The sequence below is a fragment of the Lagopus leucura genome, unplaced genomic scaffold, assembly GCF_019238085.1.
Source record: "Lagopus leucura isolate 7727_CA_CO unplaced genomic scaffold, USGS_WTPT01 Super-Scaffold_100091, whole genome shotgun sequence".
Lineage (NCBI taxonomy): Eukaryota > Metazoa > Chordata > Aves > Galliformes > Phasianidae > Lagopus > Lagopus leucura.
In genome coordinates, this window is record NW_024962320.1 from 71,408 (window position 1) to 91,672 (window position 20,265).

The 20,265-nt window shown below is 53.4% G+C and overlaps 2 protein-coding genes across 9 annotated transcripts in view; one reads left to right on the plus strand and one right to left on the minus strand.

Moving 5' to 3' along the window:
- The first annotated feature begins 4,497 nt into the window (after positions 1–4,497).
- LOC122188882 (4-galactosyl-N-acetylglucosaminide 3-alpha-L-fucosyltransferase FUT6-like) lies at positions 4,498–7,268 on the plus strand. The gene is made up of 2 exons (XM_042887552.1): positions 4,498–4,578; positions 6,028–7,268. The coding sequence occupies exons 1-2, from the start codon at positions 4,569–4,571 to the stop codon at positions 7,122–7,124; spliced, it is 1,107 nt and encodes a 368-aa protein (XP_042743486.1). The 5' UTR covers positions 4,498–4,568; the 3' UTR covers positions 7,125–7,268.
- A 4,033-nt stretch (positions 7,269–11,301) lies between these two features.
- LOC122188869 (neurturin-like) overlaps positions 11,302–20,265 on the minus strand; it is a 31,862-nt gene continuing 22,898 nt past the window's right edge. For 4 of the 8 annotated variants that reach the window (XM_042887523.1, XM_042887521.1, XM_042887522.1 and 1 more), the window contains exons 2-4: positions 17,846–18,015; positions 16,920–17,078; positions 11,302–15,373 (exon numbers count right to left, since the gene is read on the minus strand). In XM_042887523.1, the coding sequence (XP_042743457.1) occupies positions 14,925–15,373; positions 16,920–17,078; positions 17,846–17,984 (747 nt within the window). In that variant the 5' untranslated portion in view covers positions 17,985–18,015 and the 3' untranslated portion in view covers positions 11,302–14,924. Of the gene's footprint in view, positions 15,374–16,919; positions 17,170–17,845; positions 18,016–20,265 lie in introns of those variants that run through there. The other 4 variants (XR_006181654.1, XR_006181655.1, XR_006181653.1 and 1 more) reach the window with 4 other exon arrangements.

Genomic DNA, 20,265 nt, shown 5'->3' on the forward strand with positions numbered 1-20,265 from the left:
TATAAAACTTGGGGACCTCCCACAGCTCCCCATTCCCCACGACCTCGTCCAGAGGGTCAGCGCACAGAGTAAACCGCTTGAGAGGGAAGGTCCTAATATTTATATGGGAAGCCATTAGCAGGCAATCTCTTATCTGCCTCCTGTTTTGAAGCTGGGGCTGAGGGTGATGGCAGGGCTATGGGCAGTGCTGGAGCTGCCTCAGAAATGCCCTGACGTGCTGCCATTCACCCCTGGGGATGGGTTACAGCAGAGGGGAGAGAATGTTGTGTGCAGAAAAAATCAGAGAATCACAGCATGGCCTGGGTTGCAAAGGAGCACAACGCCCATCAGTTCCAACCCCTGCTGTGTGCAGGTCACCAATCAGCAGCCCAGGCTGCCCAGAGCCACATCCAGCCTGGCCTCGAATGCCTGCAGGGCTGGGGCATCCACAGCCTCCTGTTCCAGTGCCTCACCACCCTCTGAGTGAAAAATTCCCTCTTAAAATGCAGAGAGGGAATAAATAAAGAGCTCAGTTCCCCGCCTGTCGGGTTTGAAAGCCACACAGAAAATCCCAAATCTACCCTGATACCTCCTCACACAGTGCACTGTGTGTGACGTTGTACAACAGCACCCAGCAGGAGGATGGAGCGGTCCTCTGGGGTCTTAAAACACCTCGACCTACAGAATAATCATCATCTTGTGGGTTCCCCTGAGCCTGCCCCAGACACTGAGCGTAGCTTTGAGCACAGAGGTGGGCAAATCTTCTCTCCAATGGGAAAGATCTTGGTAGGTCTTTGCATGGGGCATATGGAAAGGTCGCAAAGAGGAAAATGAAGACGGAGTGGGGATGCAGCAGTGGTGAGGTTCCTGCAGGACCTTCCATGTGAGAAGAGGTGGCGGCTTGTTGGGGACTGGGAGGCGTGCAGGTGCTGGGCAGGCAGGATGTCTACAGCACAGCTCTATCACACACTCATTTCCTTAGGAAAAGTGGCAAAAAGGCAAACCAGAACCAAAAGTAGAGAATGAGGCAGCGGGGTTTCAATTTCCCTGATACTGCACTCATTAAACGCTCATCGGAAAGAACCCTCTGCTCCTGGGCTGCAGTGCAGCTGTGGATATAACTTCATAATGTCCTTTTTTCACGTCTGTGTCCCTCATACGGTGCTGGGAATCCAGGTGGGGCTGGGAACGGGAACAGAAGCTCAGACATAATGAAACTCATTGGGAGCAGCAGTTGGTTGGCACTGCATTACCTGCAGCATCCAGCAGTTCTGTAGTTCTGTAGTTGTTGGGTATGGACTGAAGTGGGGGCAGAGGAAGCTGCTGCACCTCCCTGAGCCCTAACAAAGCTCACTGTCATTGTCCTTAAGGTCAAAAGGAGACATCCAGGCATAGGCTGGAAAAGTCTGAGAGAGGGGAACAAACTGAGCTCCCCATCCAGGTCACCACCCTGAGCTAAGAGAATTCCCAGAGCCAGGAGCTGCTCCCAGTCCTCTCTCCAAGCCCAGCATAGGATGGTTCCATATAGAACAGAAGAAACACGTTTTCTAAACCAGGAAGCTGCCCCTTAGCAGCATTCACGTGTGTGTACACATAAGGCTGGTCCTCTTGCACCCGTGAGAGATGTTCCTGTCATCCAGCTTCCTTTTCTGCTCAAGTATTCAGGTCTGTCTGCTTGGATTGCTTGCACCAAAACGGATTTCTGAGGTGTCACCATTTGCAGTCGCTGAAATTCTACACTGACACCATCACGTGCTGATTACTAAATGCTGAGAAATGTAGGATCTTGGCTCTTGACCTGGGAAAGACACTCGATGATTGCAAGGAACTGGCTGGCTGGGGACAGTTGTGGGGGCAGCTCGCCACATGTTTGGCTGCTACTGGACCAGGGGAGGTGGTGTGAAGTGTCAGAGGGAACGCAGCTTTTTGCCTCATATACAGATTCCCATTTGCTGGGTGAGCCAAGTTGAATGCCAGCCCACGGCTGCAATTAAGCAGGGCTCCCTGCTGCTTTCTGTGGGGCTGGAGTGGGGCTGCATGGCCCAAGGACTCAGCCCCACGCCAGAGGTGTTGCTCTTTAGGAGGAGTTGTGGTACCAGGGAGTGCACAGAACTGGTGATTTAATAAAGACAGAGGGAAACCATGGGGCAGGCTGAGGGGAGACAGTGGTGGCGTGGTTTGGTCATGGGGGGAGGATGCTAATGGGTGAAGGATTTGGTGCTGCCAACCTCATCGGACTCTGCCATGAAAGTGCTCGGGATCAGGCATAGCTAAATCCATTCCCAGTGCCACGTCTTTCCAATCTGTTGTTACCAGGCTGTGCCATGAGCTTGGTTTAACCTAGAGGATCAGAAACCCTTAGCTGGATGCCAACCAGAGCGTGGGATTATATGGCAAGGCACAAACAACCCGACCGGCGTCACGGGCCCTATTTAACTTTGGGGTGAAGTCCCTCCCTGATTCTCCTCCCTTACATTGGAAACTCACATGAGAAATGAGCAACGTGATTGCTTCTTTAGGTGATGCTTCTTTAGGTCTGCTCAGGTAAAAAAGCTGAGGGTGTTGGAGGACAGCACCAAGCCATTGTGTTTGAACAGGAGCAATCCATGCTACCTGCTGAGGCTCAGCCGCATGTTTGGGACTACCAAGCTGGTATTTGCCTCTCTCATATCCTGTAACATCTTTGTTCCTGGAAAACCTTGATCATCTCTCTGCAGGAGATGATCAAGGAGTGGCCAGGAACAGCAGCTGTGAGAGCCCCAGGCTGAGCTTCCTGGTGAGATTTCGTGACAGAGCTCAGCATTCCTCCAGCTGCTTTGCTCTGCTCTTACAATTCACAGTTGTCCCAAGGAGAAAGCAGCAAGGAAACACAGCGTTGTTCCCTGGTAGATTCCGCAGAAGCTTTCCGACGGAATTGGAAATGCACAGAGACCCTTCCACAGTTATTTTTAATGCGGACATCAAACGTCTCAATGTGCCTCGGTTCCAGGAGACGCACATTGCCAGCGGGGCTGTGGGACACAGCACTGTTCTCCTGGAGTCTCCGTCCTGGGACAAGGCATCTGGTTAGAGGAACGCCTCCAGGAGCTCACGTCTCTGCTATAGCCCTGGGCTCAGGGCTTGCCCTCACATGCTGTGTGCGCAATAAGGATATTGCTGCGCTGGCACTGAGGGCTCAGCCCTCTCATCTTCCTCTGCTCACCGAGGTGAACGCTCTGCCCTTGAAGCCCTGCAATCACTTTGTCAGCAAACGCAGCGAGCAGTAAGCTTCTCCTAAGAGCTCAGCCTTATTTTTTGTCTTAAGATTCTGGGGATTCCAAACCTATTCATCACACAGCAATAAATCCTCGTGTTCGGTCCTGCCAAGTCTGTTACCTGAACGGCTTCTTTGTTCGAGCCGTGTCACCACTCATCACTTTCTGAGTGATCTGTCACCTCATGTCACCTGTGCCACTCAGAACAATTCTCAATTCACAGCTTCATGATTTGTTTTCTGTGCCTTCCCTGTGTGTGCTCATTTGTTTAATTTACATCACTCACCTCTCCCAGCTGACGTTCCTTATGGTCCAGCTTTTCAGGAGTACAAAAGTGTTGAATTTTCTACCTGCCTGAAGCCTCTCATCTGGTGCTCCGGGATCCTTCGACTCAGAGCTTTCTGCAGTGCTTGGAAACTCAATTCTTTCTTCTCCACAGCCTTGAAGAAAATAACATCTGGGGACATCATGCAGGAGTTTCATTTGTGCTTTTGGCCGCAGTGCTCAGATACCCTCAGCAAGAAACGATAGTTAATCCCTATAATAACACATAATGGCTGTGGGTTTTTTTGTCCCAGCCAAGCGCAGCCAAGCTCAATGCGAGATCAATTCACTCTGGCCGTGGCAAACAAACAGCCTCCGTGTGTCCACAGATCATGTTGTACAATGCCTATTCACTGGGGCTGGAGTCACTCCAAAGCCAGGTCTGTGGGGCTGGGTACAGGAAGGATCCCCTGAATGGTCCTGATCCAAGGGCTCCCCTACTCTGAAGCTCCAGGTGATCCCCGATGTCACAGTCCCATGAGGATGGAGATCCTGGAAAGGTGATTAGGAGAGGAATCCTGGCATGGGGATGGAGGCAGCTGTGGCACGAACCCCGCTATGTGCAGGGGGCTTGTAAACCTGGGGCCTCAACCTCCACTCCCTCCTAACTCTCCCGACCTTTCTCAAACAGAGATGTCCTGTGTGACACAAGGTGGAGAAGAAAGCACATCAACATGCAAATCCTGTGGCCAAGAATGGTGAAGGAAGTAAGCTACTGCATGTATAGAGGTGTTATAAAAAATGAGGTGTGCTTTAATTGCAGTCAATAAAGGAGTTGCTTTGTTTAACTTTTGTTCACAAATTTGTCAGAGGAATCTGTCCTTGTTTCCTTATGGCCTTCGTTACTGGGTGAGGGTTCTGCTGGCTGACATTTGGCACACGCCATTCAAAATGCCTGGAACACATCACTGATCCCACCCCACGTCTGTGCTTTCCTTTGTTCTCCTCTGTTCCTGGTTGTGCCCTTCACTTCAGCTTCTCCCCTGCACTGTGCAGTTTCACACCAGGACCATGCCTACAGGTGAGCTGCCACGGTTCTTTCTTTTCCTTAGGGGCACTGGGTTGCATCAGGGAGGAGGTCTGTGGAGATCCGTTTTTGCCTCTGTTTGCAGGGAGGTATTTCTTCCCTCTGTGCTCTCACATCATGCCTGTCAGTAGTGTCAGCATAACTGATAGACATGAAGTGACTGGTGCCAGTCCCACCAGCTTCTGCCAGAAATCCTGGTGCTGCAAATCTTACCTGTAAGACACTGGGGTGTGGGTTGGTGCTGTATGTGCTCCCTTGTCCTGCAAATAAGAGGTAGAAAACTAAGCATGCAATGAAGACCTGTCCTGTTAGACTGTCCCAAGAGCTGCAAAAGAGGCAGAACCCAGGTTTTGGGGCACAGGCTGCAGCCCTATGATCTCAGAGACCACAGCAACTGCAGAAAAGAGCATGGGGATCAATGAGAGCAATGGGGCTGCTGCAGAGCTGGAAGACCGTGTCTCTGGTACAGAAGGGTACAAACAGAAGGATTGTGCTGCTTAAAGGGTGGAAGATGGTGTTCTGACAGAGGCTGCTGATAGTCTGGAGATTTTGACCTCTAGACTGGCCAAACAGAAAAAAAATATATATATTAAAGACTGCTAATTGGGAATGCTAAATGCAGGTTGCATCTCAGCAACAAGAATCTTATTGGCATGGGGTTACGGAGGCCACAAGGACCCTGAACTGCAGCTTGCTTTAAGGTCTTAACTTGCAGTTCTGGATGTTGTTGGCCAGAATGGGGATGTGCATGCGTAGATAGATGAATATTTACGTGTATTTATAGTAAATAAAACAGACGTTTGCACACTCCTCTTTGCGCTCCCACACCCTGTATGCATGTAATATATTTTTCCTGCTGTGACGTCCAGCTAAATGGCAGCCACCAAACAGCAGCACCTGGTCCTGAGACGACGTCAAAATCAAGATGGCTGCCACCATGTGTGTGTGTGGGGAAACGCCTTCCCGCTCAGAGGGAAAGGAGGCGTGGCTTGTCCCACCAGCCAATCACAACGTGTTGTGACCAGAAGGGGGCGGGGCTTGTGGAGGAAATGTGCCTGGTGGGCGGGGCAGCGCCTCAGGGCTGCGTCCCTCAGCGCTGGGCGGTGTTATGGCGTGGGGCTGAGCGGCCGGGCGCCCCCTGCTGGTGGCGCTCCTCTGTGAAATGAGGGGCGGCTGATGAGAAGCGGCTGTGGGTGCGGATGGAGGAAAGGCCGGGCGCCGTGGAGGGGCGGCTGTGCCCCGTGGGCGCCTGTGGGTGTGAGCACGCTGTGCGTCGTGCTGCCACAGCAGCCGTTGTGTCTGACAGGAGGAAGCTGGAGGTGAATGCGCCTCAATGCTGCGCCCGGCCCCCCTGCCCCCCCGCCGTGCTGTGCACACAGAGCCGTGGCCCTGCTGGCATTGGCATGCAGCCTCCGCTCAGCGCTCTGTCTGTGGTGTTTGCAGATCCATTCACGGAGCTCTTGGAAGGGAGGAAGATCTCTTGGAAGAAACTCCTCACCTTCCTCCTCTTCAGCTTCATCTTCAGCTTCTGCCTCTTCGCTTCTCTTCGTCAGTTCAGGACTCCCGAGCCAGAGGATTACAATTCCTATCTTTCCACAGAAAGATTCCAAACTGGAAATACCAGCACGCTGCCGAAGGGTGAGCGCAGGCTGACCATCCTGCTGTGGACGTGGCCCTTCGGACACCGCTTTACTTTTAGCAACTGCTCGGAGCTCTTTGACACCCCGAACTGCCACTTCACCACCGACCGCAGCTGGTCCCAAAAGGCAGATGCTGTGATTATGCATCACAGGGATGTGTATAGGGACAGAGAGAGGCTGGCTCAGCTCCCCAGGCTCCCGTCCCAGCGCTGGATCTGGTTCAACATGGAGTCCCCAAGTCACTCTCCAAACTTAGGTGCCATGAACCACCTCTTCAACCTGACTATGTCGTACCGGAGAGACTCGGACATCTTCACCCCCTATGGGGAGCTGCAGCTGCTCAGCCAGCCCCAGCCCTTCAGCATCCCACCCAAGACCAAGATGGTGGCCTGGGTGGTCAGCAACTGGAGACCAAGCTCCCACCGGGTGAAGTACTACGAGGAGCTGAAGAAACACATCCCCGTGGATGTGTACGGACGGCATCACTTGCCCCTGTCCATGGACTTGCTCCAGCAAACTCTGTCCCAGTACAACTTCTACTTGGCCTTTGAGAACTCAGAGCACGAGGACTACATCACTGAGAAGCTCTGGAAGAACGCCCTGTCCTCTGGCACCATCCCTGTTGTTCTGGGGCCGCCTCGAGAAAACTACGAGCACTTCTTGCCCCCTGACTCCTTCATCCACGTCGATGACTTTGCCAGCGCCGGTGAACTGGCTCAGTACCTGCAGGAACTGAGCAACGACACCGAGAGGTACCAGCGCTACTTCCAGTGGCGCAAGTGGCTGAAACCTGTGCTGGGCATTGGCTGGGCCATGCAAGTCTGCAGAGCCTGTCACTTCCTGCAGAGGACAGAGGCCAGCTACCACGCTGTGCCCAACCTGTCCAAGTGGTTTGTATAAAGCCTGTTTGCTCAGCTCTCTGCTGCGTTGTGATCTTTTTGTCCTCGCTGGCTGGTTGCAGGTTTGAAGGCTGATTGAATGTGATAGAGCCAGAAGGACGAGAGGAGCTTTGAAACAAGCAGTAATGAAGAAGCGTTTTGGTGTTGGGTGTGCCTTTGTCTTACTAGAGAATAGACTGCCAGGTAGAGTAGGACATTGTATTCTGCAGTGCATTAGGTACCGACCACGTTACGCTGGCTGCAGCTCAGTCTTTGGAGAAACTCAGAGTGAAAAATGCTCTTTTTTTTTTTTTTTTTTAAACCGAAAACAGTTCTGGATGGACTCCACTGATTGAAAGGCAGAAAGAAGGGGCAGAGTGGGGAAGGTGGAGAAGCAATTTATACAGTCGTAAATCTGTTTCAAGGTTTCTGTACTGTGCAGAGCTGCAGCTGGAAGGGGCGGCCATGCTGTGCAGCTGCTGCTGCTGCAGGAGGAGTGGCGGCGCTCCTCCCTGCTGACCTCTCTTTGCCTCAGGCTCTGCCTTTGGGGTGCTGCATCAGGATGCTAAGCAGGCAGGAGGCTGCTGTCTGTATTTTACAAGTCTGTTTTTTGGACAGCTTAGTGAGACAGCGTGAGTCTGGGGAAGGATCTGACAGGAGCACACTGCTGTGGGTAAGGAGTGGGGTGACACGGATGGGCCCCGAAAGGGCTGTGAAGTTTTCACAGGAGCAGCACCCTATGGCAAGGGAATGCTGAGCACAGCTGTGTGAGGGGCTGCCTCCTCCTGTGTGCCAGAGCATCCCAGCTTCTGCCATCAGCTGATGGCCGTGCTCCGGGCTGTGCATTACAAGCACCTTGTTGTGTTTGACCTTTATTGAACTTCCTGCTGCTGTCCAGGTCACACTGCTGGAAAGTTTACTTTCCAACCGGGGAGCCCCGTTGCATGGAGATAAGGGACACAGCCCAGGCTCCCTGCTGCCACCTCCGGACATCCAGCTTGTCTTCCTGACTGCTGCTGAGCCCCGAGCTGAGGTTTCCAAAGGTCTGTTGTAGCCCCAGGATGTTTCCACGAGGAAAGTCAGCTCCAAGCCCAGCGATGCATACAGAGACACAATTGTTTTCTCCATCAGCACCGTTTAGTAAAGATTTCCAAAGAATTCCCTCTTCATTTCCTTGCGCAGTCATTCTGTGGCTGATGACCCACCAGCAAGACCGTGTCTTTAGTGTTCTCAGTCTGTTCTTTCACAACCTTTGTGGCCTGTTTTTTTTTTCTGTTTTCCAGATTGGTTGAACATACCGACCATCACAAGCCTAAGAACAAATCCTTCACTCTGAAATCTGAACTTTTATCCCTCCTCTATTTCCCATCCTTCTGATGGTACCCATCTAGATGGGGCCTCACCAACGCTGCTTCATTTCTTGAAGGGCCTTTGCTGGATCTTAGCAAAGAAATTCACACAGAGAAACATGCCACATCTTCCTTGGCCGTGTGCTTGCTGACTGCTTCAAAGAGCAAAATATTTTGAAGCAGCCGTCTTTATTGCCAAATATTTGTCCATCCTTCTGCTCCTGCCTTGCCTGCCTGCAGGCACACACCTTTCCTTTAGCTCCTGGATGCACGCCGGTGTTCTTCCCATCTCTAAGCCCTTCAGGTCCTGAGCAGCTGGAGAAATGGAAGATGTTAACGCTGTTGACTGAGCCGGGATAGATGTGATTAGAGAGAAGGAATGGGTGACATCACAGGTGAGCGGTGTCTTCCTGCCAAGGAAGGGCTGGCATGGACATGGCAATGCCAGGACAAAGTCCAGCACGAAACTTCCCCTTCTCAGTGACACAGAGGCACACACAGGCTGAATTCCTTATGGGATGAGAAAGCTGACACCACAGTTGGGAAACTCTGGAAGGGGCAACTTCATCGAAGGAAACATCTGGATGGCTGCGGGGCCTGGCGCTGGTTTTTCCCATCTGCACCCACTTGGGAAAATGCCATACGTCAGTGTGAGGGGCTCCTTCAGTCTCTCACAGAGGTGATGTGAAAACACCTTGCTCCCCCCAGACCTCCCCTGCTTTCACCCAAAGGTGATAGGAGCCAGGCTGAAATGTTCTCAGCTGATGCTTTTGGGCAGAGATGGTCTGAAAAGCAAAGGGGAGAGGTTTGCTTCTCCAAAAGGAGAGCGAGAGGTTGATCCTGATGGGAAACCGTGGAAAGAATAATTTAAAAAGGTCGAGTTTTTGGAGCAGGATCTAAGCAGACAGCTGCCATCTAAGGCAGGAGGTGGTCAGCCTTCCTTGGTGCCAGCTGGCATGGCATGGCGCGGGGTTCTGTCCCTCCACTGGGACATCCCTGTCCCTTCATGGCCTGGAAAAGTGCAGTGTCCCCTCACTCCAAGTATTTCCAGTATCCTAGAAAATATCCCCATGTCCCTGCTGAGCTTCCTACCCATGGAACCCCTGTTCTGTAGGGCTGCCAGGAGTGGAGAGGAAAGGCAGAGCGTGAGAGAAACACAAATCCCCATGTAGTGCAGCACTGCAGTTGGGGATAGGAAGAGAAACGGCTGAGACAAACCGAAACCCTGAAAACACAGGAGATAGAGCCTGACAGCCCCTGCCAGGTTTGTCCTGAGTGCATGAAGGAACCCGAACCAACCCCAAACTCTGCTTTCCAGCTTTCCTGAGCCTATGGGCAGACACACATCCCATTTCTCAGCCGTTTCCTTTTCTACTTAAAAACATGAATACCAAACGTCGGGGCTTTACAGCTGGCACCAGCCACTGAAAATCCCCCACATCCAAGCAAGCAACACGCACCTCAACCCCAAGAACTGGCACTCAAAATCCCTTCAGCCCAGCCCAGGAGCATGACCTGTCTGTACGCTGTCGCCTGCAAACATTATTTTCTTTCTGCACGAGTCAGAGTTTCCAAGCAGCCCTCTCCAATTTGATCATTAAAACTTCACTTTGTCTTTTTTCCTTTTTTTTTCTTTCTCCTTTCTCTTCTATTTTTTACGGGCCGGCCGGCAGCGAGATGGCAGCTTTTGGAGCATTCACACCCCCACGGCCCTGCGCACACGCGGGCGCAGACGGAGATTTATGAGCCTCAAAAGATGCTTCGTAAAATATTTACAGAGCAGAGCTTCGGGGGCGAGTGGTTGAGTCGGCCACGAGATGTCGGATCTCTGGGTGGCACGACGGGGGGAAGATAAACAGACCTTTTTTTCCATCCCTGAAAAACCACTGTGAACCTTTTCGGGTTGGGCAGCGTTTTCCCTTCTGCCCACAGAAAGAGGCAGACACCTGGGGCCGAGGGGTGGTAAAGATGGAACGAACGAGTGCTGCTTGGATGAGTGGTTGAGGGCTGAACTTGGCTGGGATTCCGAATTGCAACATTTCCCCCAAAGCAAAATATCAACCACCATCATCATCATCTTCATACAGTGGAGCAACAGAAGCGCAGCCAACGCTGCTGCTGACTGCGAGTTGTTTTCCCTGTAAAACTTCTTTAACCTCAGCGCTGCTTCCGGATGAGCAAATGAAACACGTTTCTGGCTGACCTTATCAAAACCTCCCGTTCTCTTTCTCCCCTTCTTTCCTTTAAAAGCATTTTTTCTTTTTTTTTTTTGGACGTGATTTTGCCAGAATTGGTTCATCCCTACGGGACGCTTCAGCTTTGAGCCAACCCAAGTGGAAGAGCCTTCACACCGAGGGGATAAAGACAATTATTTCTGTGGCCAAACCAGTACAGACTCATACGGGCAACAACCCAGCCCTGGTAATGTTTTAAATCAGTGATTTCGCATCAATATATGTTTGTGACGATGGAATGACACAAACAGGGGCTGCTGGCGGACGTGCATGGAGGTTTCTGCAGGAAATGGGAAAACAAAGTCAAGCTCCATCCGCTCTTAGCCTGCAGAGCGCCGCGTGGACCCTCTCTGCTCTTCCAAGAGAAAACCCACATTTCCCATGCTCATCCCCACCCCACACTGGGGACGTAATGCCACCCCGCAGTGACTCGCTCAGAGGCAGCACTGAGATGAAAACCACAGGGAAATCGACACAATCACAAAGAAATCAATATAGTTCTCCTTTTATTTTCACTTTATCGTGAGTATGTAACAGCATCACACCCGAGTTTACGTTTGTTTAAAAAAAATAATATCATATTGCTTTCCCCCCCCCCCCCCCTCTTTGGTGTATAGAATAAATGGTAAAAATGTAATAAATGTAAACTGCACTTGGCACCATTTGGATCAATAAATAAAATCTTAAAAAAAAAGAGAGAGAGAAAGAGAAAGAACGCGTTACACAGATGGCACACTATGGTATCTAAATAAATAACATAAGTTACTTCGAATAAATAGGGAGTATCTAAAATATAGATGCATTGCATCAACTTCTGCAGATGGTCGGACAGAGCCGACAATACCAGAAGGGAAATGGGGTTGCACCAAAGGTGTTGAGTAAAGACGTGGGGACGTGGGGACGTGGGGATGTTGGGGATGTGGGGATGTTGGGGACGTGGGGATGTGGGGATGGGGCTGCCTCCTCCCGCGCTCACCCTTCTCCTGCCCATGGCTGCCAAATCTCTCCTTTTTTTCCCCCTTTTTTTCCCTTCTTTTCTTCCTCTCGGGTCTCACCTCGGAGGTTCTGCCTTGTTTAACCAAGAACAAAACCACGTGGGTAGCCCTATTTACAAAGAGATGGTGGCTGAGGTCTCGAGTACCGCCGTGAAACCATTTGTCTCGATAAACTGGGAGAAATTATTTCTTCCCAGCACATTTCTGGACCTGTTTAAATAAAGGACGCAATGTTTGCCAGTGCTTTCACCGAGTGGAAACAATGATGTTAGGCCCGTTCCCCCTCACCGATACCAAATCGGGAGTGCACCCATGTTGGCGAATGGGATCCCGACTGATGCAAGTGACAGGCGGAGCCGAACCAGAGCCAGAGCCGGAGTTACCCAAACACTGCAGGGCCATATGGGGATGTGTATAGTAAAACACAATGAAACGTCCCATAACTCATTATCAGAGAGTCGGGATAACATAACACTCATATTTTGCGCTGTCACAACCACTGGAATCGTTCTAAACATCTCGCCGTCGTTCCCAGCCCTCGTCTCCTGCCTTGGGTGATGGGCAAGCTGCAGGGTGGAAGATGCCCCCCAAAATCCCCCAAAACACCACCCGGCAGATGTTGCACACCGTTATTAGCAATCAGTAACGCATGGGGTGATGAGGAAGAGAGCCAGATGAGATTGCGCCGTAGCTTTGAGCGGGGAATTTTCCATCCTTTTGCCTTTTCTGCATTGTAGACATTCTTCCAGACAGCTCCAGCTCCTATTACAGCAGAGAGGGCTGTAGAAATGGAAAGCATTAAGGGAAAGAGCGGCGATTCTATTGGAACCACATTTCCTTGTGCAGACGGTGCGGGACAGGGCGATGCTCCCGGAACAGGAGGACGCACGTGGCCCCAAGAGGACAACCCTGAGTGACACGCACGGAAGCGACACGCAAGCAAAAGCCACGGTTGGGTGATGGCCGCGTCGGCCCTGCTCGTCCCCCGGGTGTTGTGTGGCTGCACAGTGCAGCTGCAGCCCAGATGCACTCCCCGAACCATCACACGCCGCCAACGTCAGCCACTTCCCCCGCACCTCTGCGTGGGGTGAAAAAGGAAAAGGGGGGGAAAAAAAGGAAGAGGCGTTGCAGCTATCTGCATTGCTTTGCAACACGCCTCGCGCTGGGGGTTTCCCAGTGCTTTGGGGTGCTTTTGGGGTTCCAAAGTGCAGCAGGGTGGGTTCAGCAGCACGAGGGTGCAAAGCTGCTGCTGACCTCAGCCCTGCAAGCCCCGAAACCAATGGGTATCTCCAACACGTCTCCAAAACCCGGCACCAGGAGCAACACAACAGCTGCAAAACCTCAGCATCACCTCCACGCTCCCGGTGACACAGGGAGCTTGGTGCTAACCCTGCTGCACTGCTCTGAGCACCTTCCTGTGCTTGGGTTTTGGTTGCTTGTTTGTTGTTTTTGTTGTTGTTTTTCGCTTGTTTAACTGGAGGCTTCTGCAACACAACTAATTTTAGTTTTATAGTAGTGAGAACTGGAACGCACCCAAGCCCTTCAGAGCGCAGTTATTATTATTAGATTTGGGTGCGTTGTGTTGCTTTATTTGAGGGAGGAAGCAAGCTGTGGGCACAGCGTGGGTCACAAGCACAGATCGTCCTGCAGCTGCTTCTGCTTCTTTTGGGGATCACCTTTGTCACCACCACCCCAAAATCCTGCCCATGTCCCCAGTGGCCATGGTCCCAGTATGGCACAGAGGTCCCCCAGCGGAGCGCTGCCATCAGAGCGTTCTCCCTCCATGCCCAGGACACGACACCAATATTCTCCTTCTGTTTATGATTTGCTTTTTCTGGGAAGAGGGCCAAGGGGAGAAAACCCATCAATCCCAGGCAACAAATTTAGCCTGCCCGGAGAATGCAAAAGTCTGCGGTCTCATTTATTTCTCCGCAGAGTAAACAAGAGTGACACTGCTGTAAATGCGAAGCGGAGCCAATGCCCAGGCCTGAGCCCTGTCCTGCATGCGCTCCGAGCTGTGCTGCCCCATTGGGAATCCCACACACCCTTAGGACAGAGCTGGGCCGGCTCTGGGGGATCCTCACCTGCTGCAGCCCAGCCGTGCTGGTGGCCGCGTGGCTCTGTGTCACCTCCATGGCAGTGGCACGTCTCCAGCCCGGCTGCAGGCGGAGGGGCCATGGGCTTAATCCAGTTACTGCAGATTATCCTACAAAGCAGCAGCTGCAGGGAGCAAGGGGATGGGGTGTGGGGAACGGAGATGGAGCTTTTCCACGGTGTGCATGCAGCTCTGCACCCAACGTGGGGCTTTGGGGCACAGCACGGGGACCCCAGCACAGACACAGTGAAAACCAGGGATGTCAGCCCCACTTGGGGCACCTATAGCCATCCAACAACCCCTACGCCCACAACACCAGGCACCCCACGGACACACTGCACACGTTAGACCCTGCACACACATCCCTGTCACCTCTACGTGCAGCTCACAACCCCTCATCAGGTGACACATCTGTGTGACAACACCCGGTGCTCAGCCCAGTGCACAACGACGCGGACAACATCTGTGCACAACACGCCACGTGCAGCACACCCTGAGTGTGTGTGTCACACCCTGAGCCCAGCGCCTGTGTCACACAGCCAACCGGAGGGTCGACTGATGGGAACCCACGCCGTGGGACAACACTCACACTTACACCTTCCTGTGCAGCCCCACGGTCACAGTGCACACATGTGGGCAGGGAGCAGCGCTCGGGGCCATACGAGTGTCGCAGTCTTTCTTCCTCCCACTGGATATGTGGGGGTCCATGGGGCATCTCTCCTTCTCCCCCACGGACATGGAGGGTCCACGGGGCATCTCATCTTCTCCTCCATGGACAAAGAGGGTCCCAGTGGACATGCGGGGTCCATGGAGAATCACTCCTCCTCCCACCGGACATGGAGGGTCCATGGGGAATCTCTCCTCCTCCCAATGGACATGGATGGTCTGTGGGGCATCTCTCTTTCTCCCCCACAGACGTGGAGGGTCCCAGTGGACATGGGGGGTCTGTGGGGCATTTCTCCTCCTCCCAATGGACACGGAAGGTCCATGGGGCATCTTTCCTCTTCCCAATGGACACGGTGGGTCCACAGGTCGTCTCTCCTCCTCCAACTGGACACGGGAAGTCCACGGGGCGGGCAGCGGCGCGGGGTCCATCCCCATCCCCAGCGTAGCCTTCGCCCCCATTGGGCCACCCCCCAACCCGGCCCTTCACACACAGCCGCACTCTTTGGCCGACAGCTCGTTGACGGTGTAGTAACGGTTGTAGGCATCCAAGAAGGAGACATCATCATCATAGGAGAGCGGCCTGCAGCAGGGCCGCGCGCGCACCTTCTCCTTCCTGATCTTCTTCCGGCTGCGCACGCTCTTCAGCGAGAGGTCGTAGTTCCTGACGGCTGCGTCGCAGGTGCCGCTGCAGTAGCGGAACAACACGGTCTCATCCGACTCGTAGCCCAGGCCCAACTCGCTGACGCTCACCTCCAGCTCCTTCAGGGCGCAGGGTTTGTGGCGGGCGCGTGCCCGCTTCATGCGGTTGCCCGTTTTGGGGAAGAGGGGCAGCTCGTGGCCACCCGAGTTCATGGCCTGGCTGTAGCGTTCCACCAGCGCCGAGATGAGCTGCCGGATCTCCCCTTCCGTGTAGCTCTCCAGCAGGCTGCTGTCTGCAAGAGAAGGGGGCGGAAAGGGCAGCGTTCAGCGCCACAAAGCCAACGGCGGCCGTGAATCAGAGGTGCACAGAATCGCAGAAGGTGTGGGGTGAGTGGGGATGGACCCCCCGCTCCCTCCCCGGCATGCATGGGTAGATGGTGGTAGGATGAGGGGAAACAGCATTAAACTAAAAGAGGGGAGATGGTTTAGGTTAGATTTGAGGAAGAAATCTTTTATGCAGAGGGTGGTGAGGTCCCAGCACTGCTGCCCAGAGCTGTGGGTGCCCCATCTCTGGAGGTGCCCGAGGCCATGGATGGGCACTGGGCAGCCTGAGCTGGTGAGGAGCACCCAGAGCAGAGGGGTACAACTGGATGATCCTTAAGGTCCAACCCAATACTCCAACTCAACCGTTCCACGGTTCTATGGACTTTAAGGCTCCTTCCAATCAGCTCATTCTATGGCTCTATAATCCTTGAGGCTCCGTCCAACCCAACCCATCCTGTGACTCTATGCATGGGGCTGAGACCCCAAGATGGGTTCCCCACTGTGCAAAAATGAAGACCCCACAAATAACCCGACCTTCCTCCTCTTCCCTCCTCCTCCTTTCTGTTTTCTTCCCTGCCCAAAGCCATACCCTTCCTGCACATCAAGTGCATGCTTAGAAGTGGAGGGGAAAAGAAAGCATAATGAATATCTGCTGTGCTCATGGTTTCCAGCTGGCCGATGGCAGCAGCGCTGCGGGTGGGGATTGGGCAGCATGATGTGGGGTGCACACAGCAGTGGGGGCACGGGGGCACCAAGCAGCACACAGGAACCAACATTTCATGGTGGCATTGCCCCAGCTTGCCAATGTGCAAAAAATTTTCCAGATCCTAAATCATTTCCTAAGAGATCATACTACAGAAAAGCCACCGTGGAGTGGTGAGAAACTCCAGCAAATGTAGTATTTGGGATGTTTCCCTATTGCTTGGTGGAAGGGCTGCTCACCAGAACTGCAATGCACACTGCACACACACAGAGTCCAACCGCAGCTGGCAGCATCCTTGTCCCCATGTCCTAACACTGAGCCCAGGCTTCGTCCAACCCAGCACTGGGGGAAGCACAGAGGAAAGCATAATTTGACAGCTTGTCATTGATTTCCAAATTTCAAACCAAGAAGTTCCTCTGGTTTGGAATAAAAGCAAACACGACTGGGATTTCCAGCAGCTGCGAAGGCAAAGGGGCGAGCGGCGCTCCGGGGGAAGTTGCTGCAGGATGGAGCCGCTTCCCTTCGCTCTCAGCTCCTGTTTGACATTTTGCTTTTTTAAAAATAGCACGGCAATTTACAACAACAAAAAAAGGCCCTTTGGAGAAAAAAAAAGGGGAAAAAAAAAAAAAAAAGCAGCTTTTAGCATGAAGATGAGCGTGAAGGTTTGCTGCCTTTTCCGTGCGTGGTTTTCCTGGGATGCTCCCAACCCCGTGCTTTGCTAAATGCTCCCGACCCGCAGTGCAGGAGGAAGGGAGGGGTGAGGCTGAGACAAAAGCAGCCCTCGTTGGTGCTGTGGGGCTGTGGGTGCTTACACTGGGAGAGCAGAGAGCTGTGGCGTGGCAGGGCCCGGGGGGGTCTCCGCGGAGCCACCGGCAGCGAGGAAGAGGAAGAGGAGGAGGAGGATGCCCGTGAGGCCAGCGAGGAAGGCAAGGGGCTGTATGTCCGGCTTCCGTTGAACATGTCTCTACAAACTAAAATGGATAACATGGAACTGAGGAGCATCGATGCAATGGCTGCAAACTTCCATACCTTCATCTTAGAGCAAGTCAGAACATTGAAACTCTGCAAAACAGGCAAAACAAATATCCTTATTACACCGCCTTTGCCCGGGGCCACCTCTCCCACCCCTGTCCCCACGACTCAGGTTGGCCAACAGCCCCCTGCCGGGATCCGGCCCATCCTCTCTGCCCCCAGCCGTGATCCGGATGGGACTGCAGTGGGGAAACTGAGGCATGGGGCGTGGGCTGAGCAGGAGAAAGGCGAAGGTGGTTCATGGATGGGCTGTCCCCAGTGGTGACAATGGGGACGAGGGGATATTCTCGCTCCATGCAGCCCCAGCAGCAGGTGGCATGCGGGGTTTAAGCCTCCCTCTTGGTGGCTGGGTCTCCATTTTGCCCTTGCATTGGGGCTGAGACTCTGGTGGGTGGCTGTGAGTGAAAGATGGGGAAACCCACAGAGAGGGGACTCCACACTGAGCTCCACTGCTCTGCCTCCGCCAGTGATGTGCACAGAGCCCAGACTGCAATGGGGAACGGGGTTGTGCTGCTCAACCTCCACCCAGATCCCTGCCCCAACAGTGCACCAACATGGCCACCCCCAAACCCCCCAGAAAACAGCAAAACCACAAGAACCACCCCGCTCCATCCATCCCAGCAGCGCTGGGGACTGAAATTCAGAGCTGCAGCACCTGAAGATCTCACATCACCCCAAAACCCTGGAGCAGCCAGGATGCCCTTACCTGACAGCGCTGGGATCTGTCCATCCAGAGCAGGTTGGACCTGATGGGAGCTGATGGGTGCAGCCATTAAACCCCCATCACCGCCAGCCTTCAGAGAGCGGCGCTGACTCGCAGTCACCTCCCATCCCCTTTTTCTCATCTCAGCTCCTTGCAAACTCCAAACATTTCTCCTTTTTAAACAAATTTTCCACGGGGTGTCAGAGGTTGGGAGGGGGGTTTGGGGGAGGGGGGTGGGGAGAGAGAGAAGGGAAAGAAAAAAAAAAAACACAACAAAACATAGCCCGGTTTAGCAATATTTGCCAAATAGAATATACTGGGGAAAAAAAATGTTTATTTTAAAATGGAATTTAACAGATTCTCTTTTACCGTTACTGCAGAAAACAACCCTGAGAGCTGTGCAAGTGCTGCCTCATTGCCAGCAACACTTTACTTTACAGGATGCAGATAATTATGCGTTAACTAGCAGTAATTATACGCCCCGTAGGTTACAAGATAATTGTAGAACCCAGCCAGAGCCTAAATATTTTCAACTGGGCTATAAACAATGCCAAGATAGAAAAAGAATAGTTTGGCCATATAAGGAGGTAAGATCATGAAATCCCTCCGTGGTACCGGGAGGCAGCGCCGGAGCGACACGCACAGCGCGCCGCGGTGCCGCGTTGGGCTGAGCGCTGCGAGGGTGGATGGTGCCCCATGAGCTGCGCTGGGGAGGGTCATCGGAAGGCATGGAGTGGGTTTGCCCCGTGGTTAATCGCGGTGTTTGAGGGGTTTCAGGCTGAGAGCAACGAGGAGAGAAAGGGGAATGCATGCTGGAAACGCTCGTGGGCATCAAATAGGTGTGGCGAAGCAATGGGGGACGGCATTGAGGCTTTGGATGCGGTGCTGTAGGGTTGGAGCTGGGCAGGACACAGCGTGGCCAACCCCAGGGAAGGGCTTCTGGCTCGTTCTGAGCCCGTAACATTTCAGCAGGGCGGGTTCAGCCTCGCACACCCCGTACAAACGCTCCTCTTTGGGCAGCCAGCAATTGTGGCCCCCGCCCGCTCGCTGGTGACCTTTCCAAAGGCTGGATGGAACTCTGGCTCCAACGTACAAAACAATCAGAAACAAAAATGATTCATAGAATCATAGAATCATAGAACGGCCTGGGTTGCAAAGGACCACAATGCTCATCCAGCCCCAACCCCCTGCTGTGTGCAGGTCGCCAACCAGCAGCCCAGGCTGCCCAGAACCACATCCAGCCTGGCCTCGAATGCCTGCAGGGATGGGGCATCCACAGCCTCCTTGGGCAACCTGTGCCAGTGTGATTCCAAGCTCTGCCTTTGGTTTCTCTCACTTTAAGCCCCAGACCCCATGTGCCAACCTGTGGGAAAGGCAGAAATGCAAAGGGGGAGAAAAGGAAAATCACGCACACACAGCTCACGGCCACGACTCTCCCATGGCTGACTCTGAACTGTGCCCTCTGGTTTCCACCTATCCTAAACCCAACCCCAATGATAACATTTTGCCGCAGCTGGATTGTCCCACGCTGCCATGTGCTGGTGCCCAGCTACTCCTACGGGCATCATGGCTCTGCCATTCTGCACTGCCCCTTCCCCATCCCTATCCTTGAAGCCTCCATCCTCCTCCAGCAAAAATCAGTCCTCCCTGAGCTACCCATGGGCTCAGCATCCGCTGAGTTGGGTACCACAACGCTCCTCCTTCTGGCACAGGGAACACCACACTCTTCCCAGCCTGCCATGAGGTCCCATCTTGGTTAAGCTGCTGCTGCTCCTCCAGGGCTCAACAAAAGGCCAAAGGCTGCACTTGGATTTTCTTCTGGAGAACAGCCCAAAAGCACTGCGCTCTCCCGAATTCTCCCGATAATCCATCAGTGCAGTGGTACAGATCCAGCCGCGCTGCGCCTGCTGCCAAGCGGGAAACTCGATCCTGCAGGAGGAAACCCTTCCCAGCAGCCCCACTCTGCAGGAGCCGAGCACCAAACTGAGCCCATGCTTCTCTGCATCCTCCCCAGAAGGCTCCACGTCCTGAAGAACTGGAAACCTCACAAAAAATGATGGCCAGCAGCACAGCCGAGGCTCATTGCTTGCCTGGAAAGAAGCAGCTGATGATCTTGGCTCTGCCCGGCGCTGGGGTGAGCTCCCTGCCCAGCTCCCATCTCAGCCCGAAGCATTGAGCCCGTCCCTCGCTTCCATGCGTGCTCCTCCATTCCATCAGCATCTTTTTTTTTTTTGCTCAGCAAAATGTAGAACCGATGGAGCTTGGCTTCTAGCTGGAGGTTTCTTCGCCCCATCTCCCAAGCGCTGGAATTTCTCATGCCTTTCCCTGCTCAATGGGAGTACAGCATTCCCATCCCATGGACTCACCAACGCCCGCGGGCTGCACTGCGTTTGGGACCGTGCGGGCTTCATCCACTTCTCACG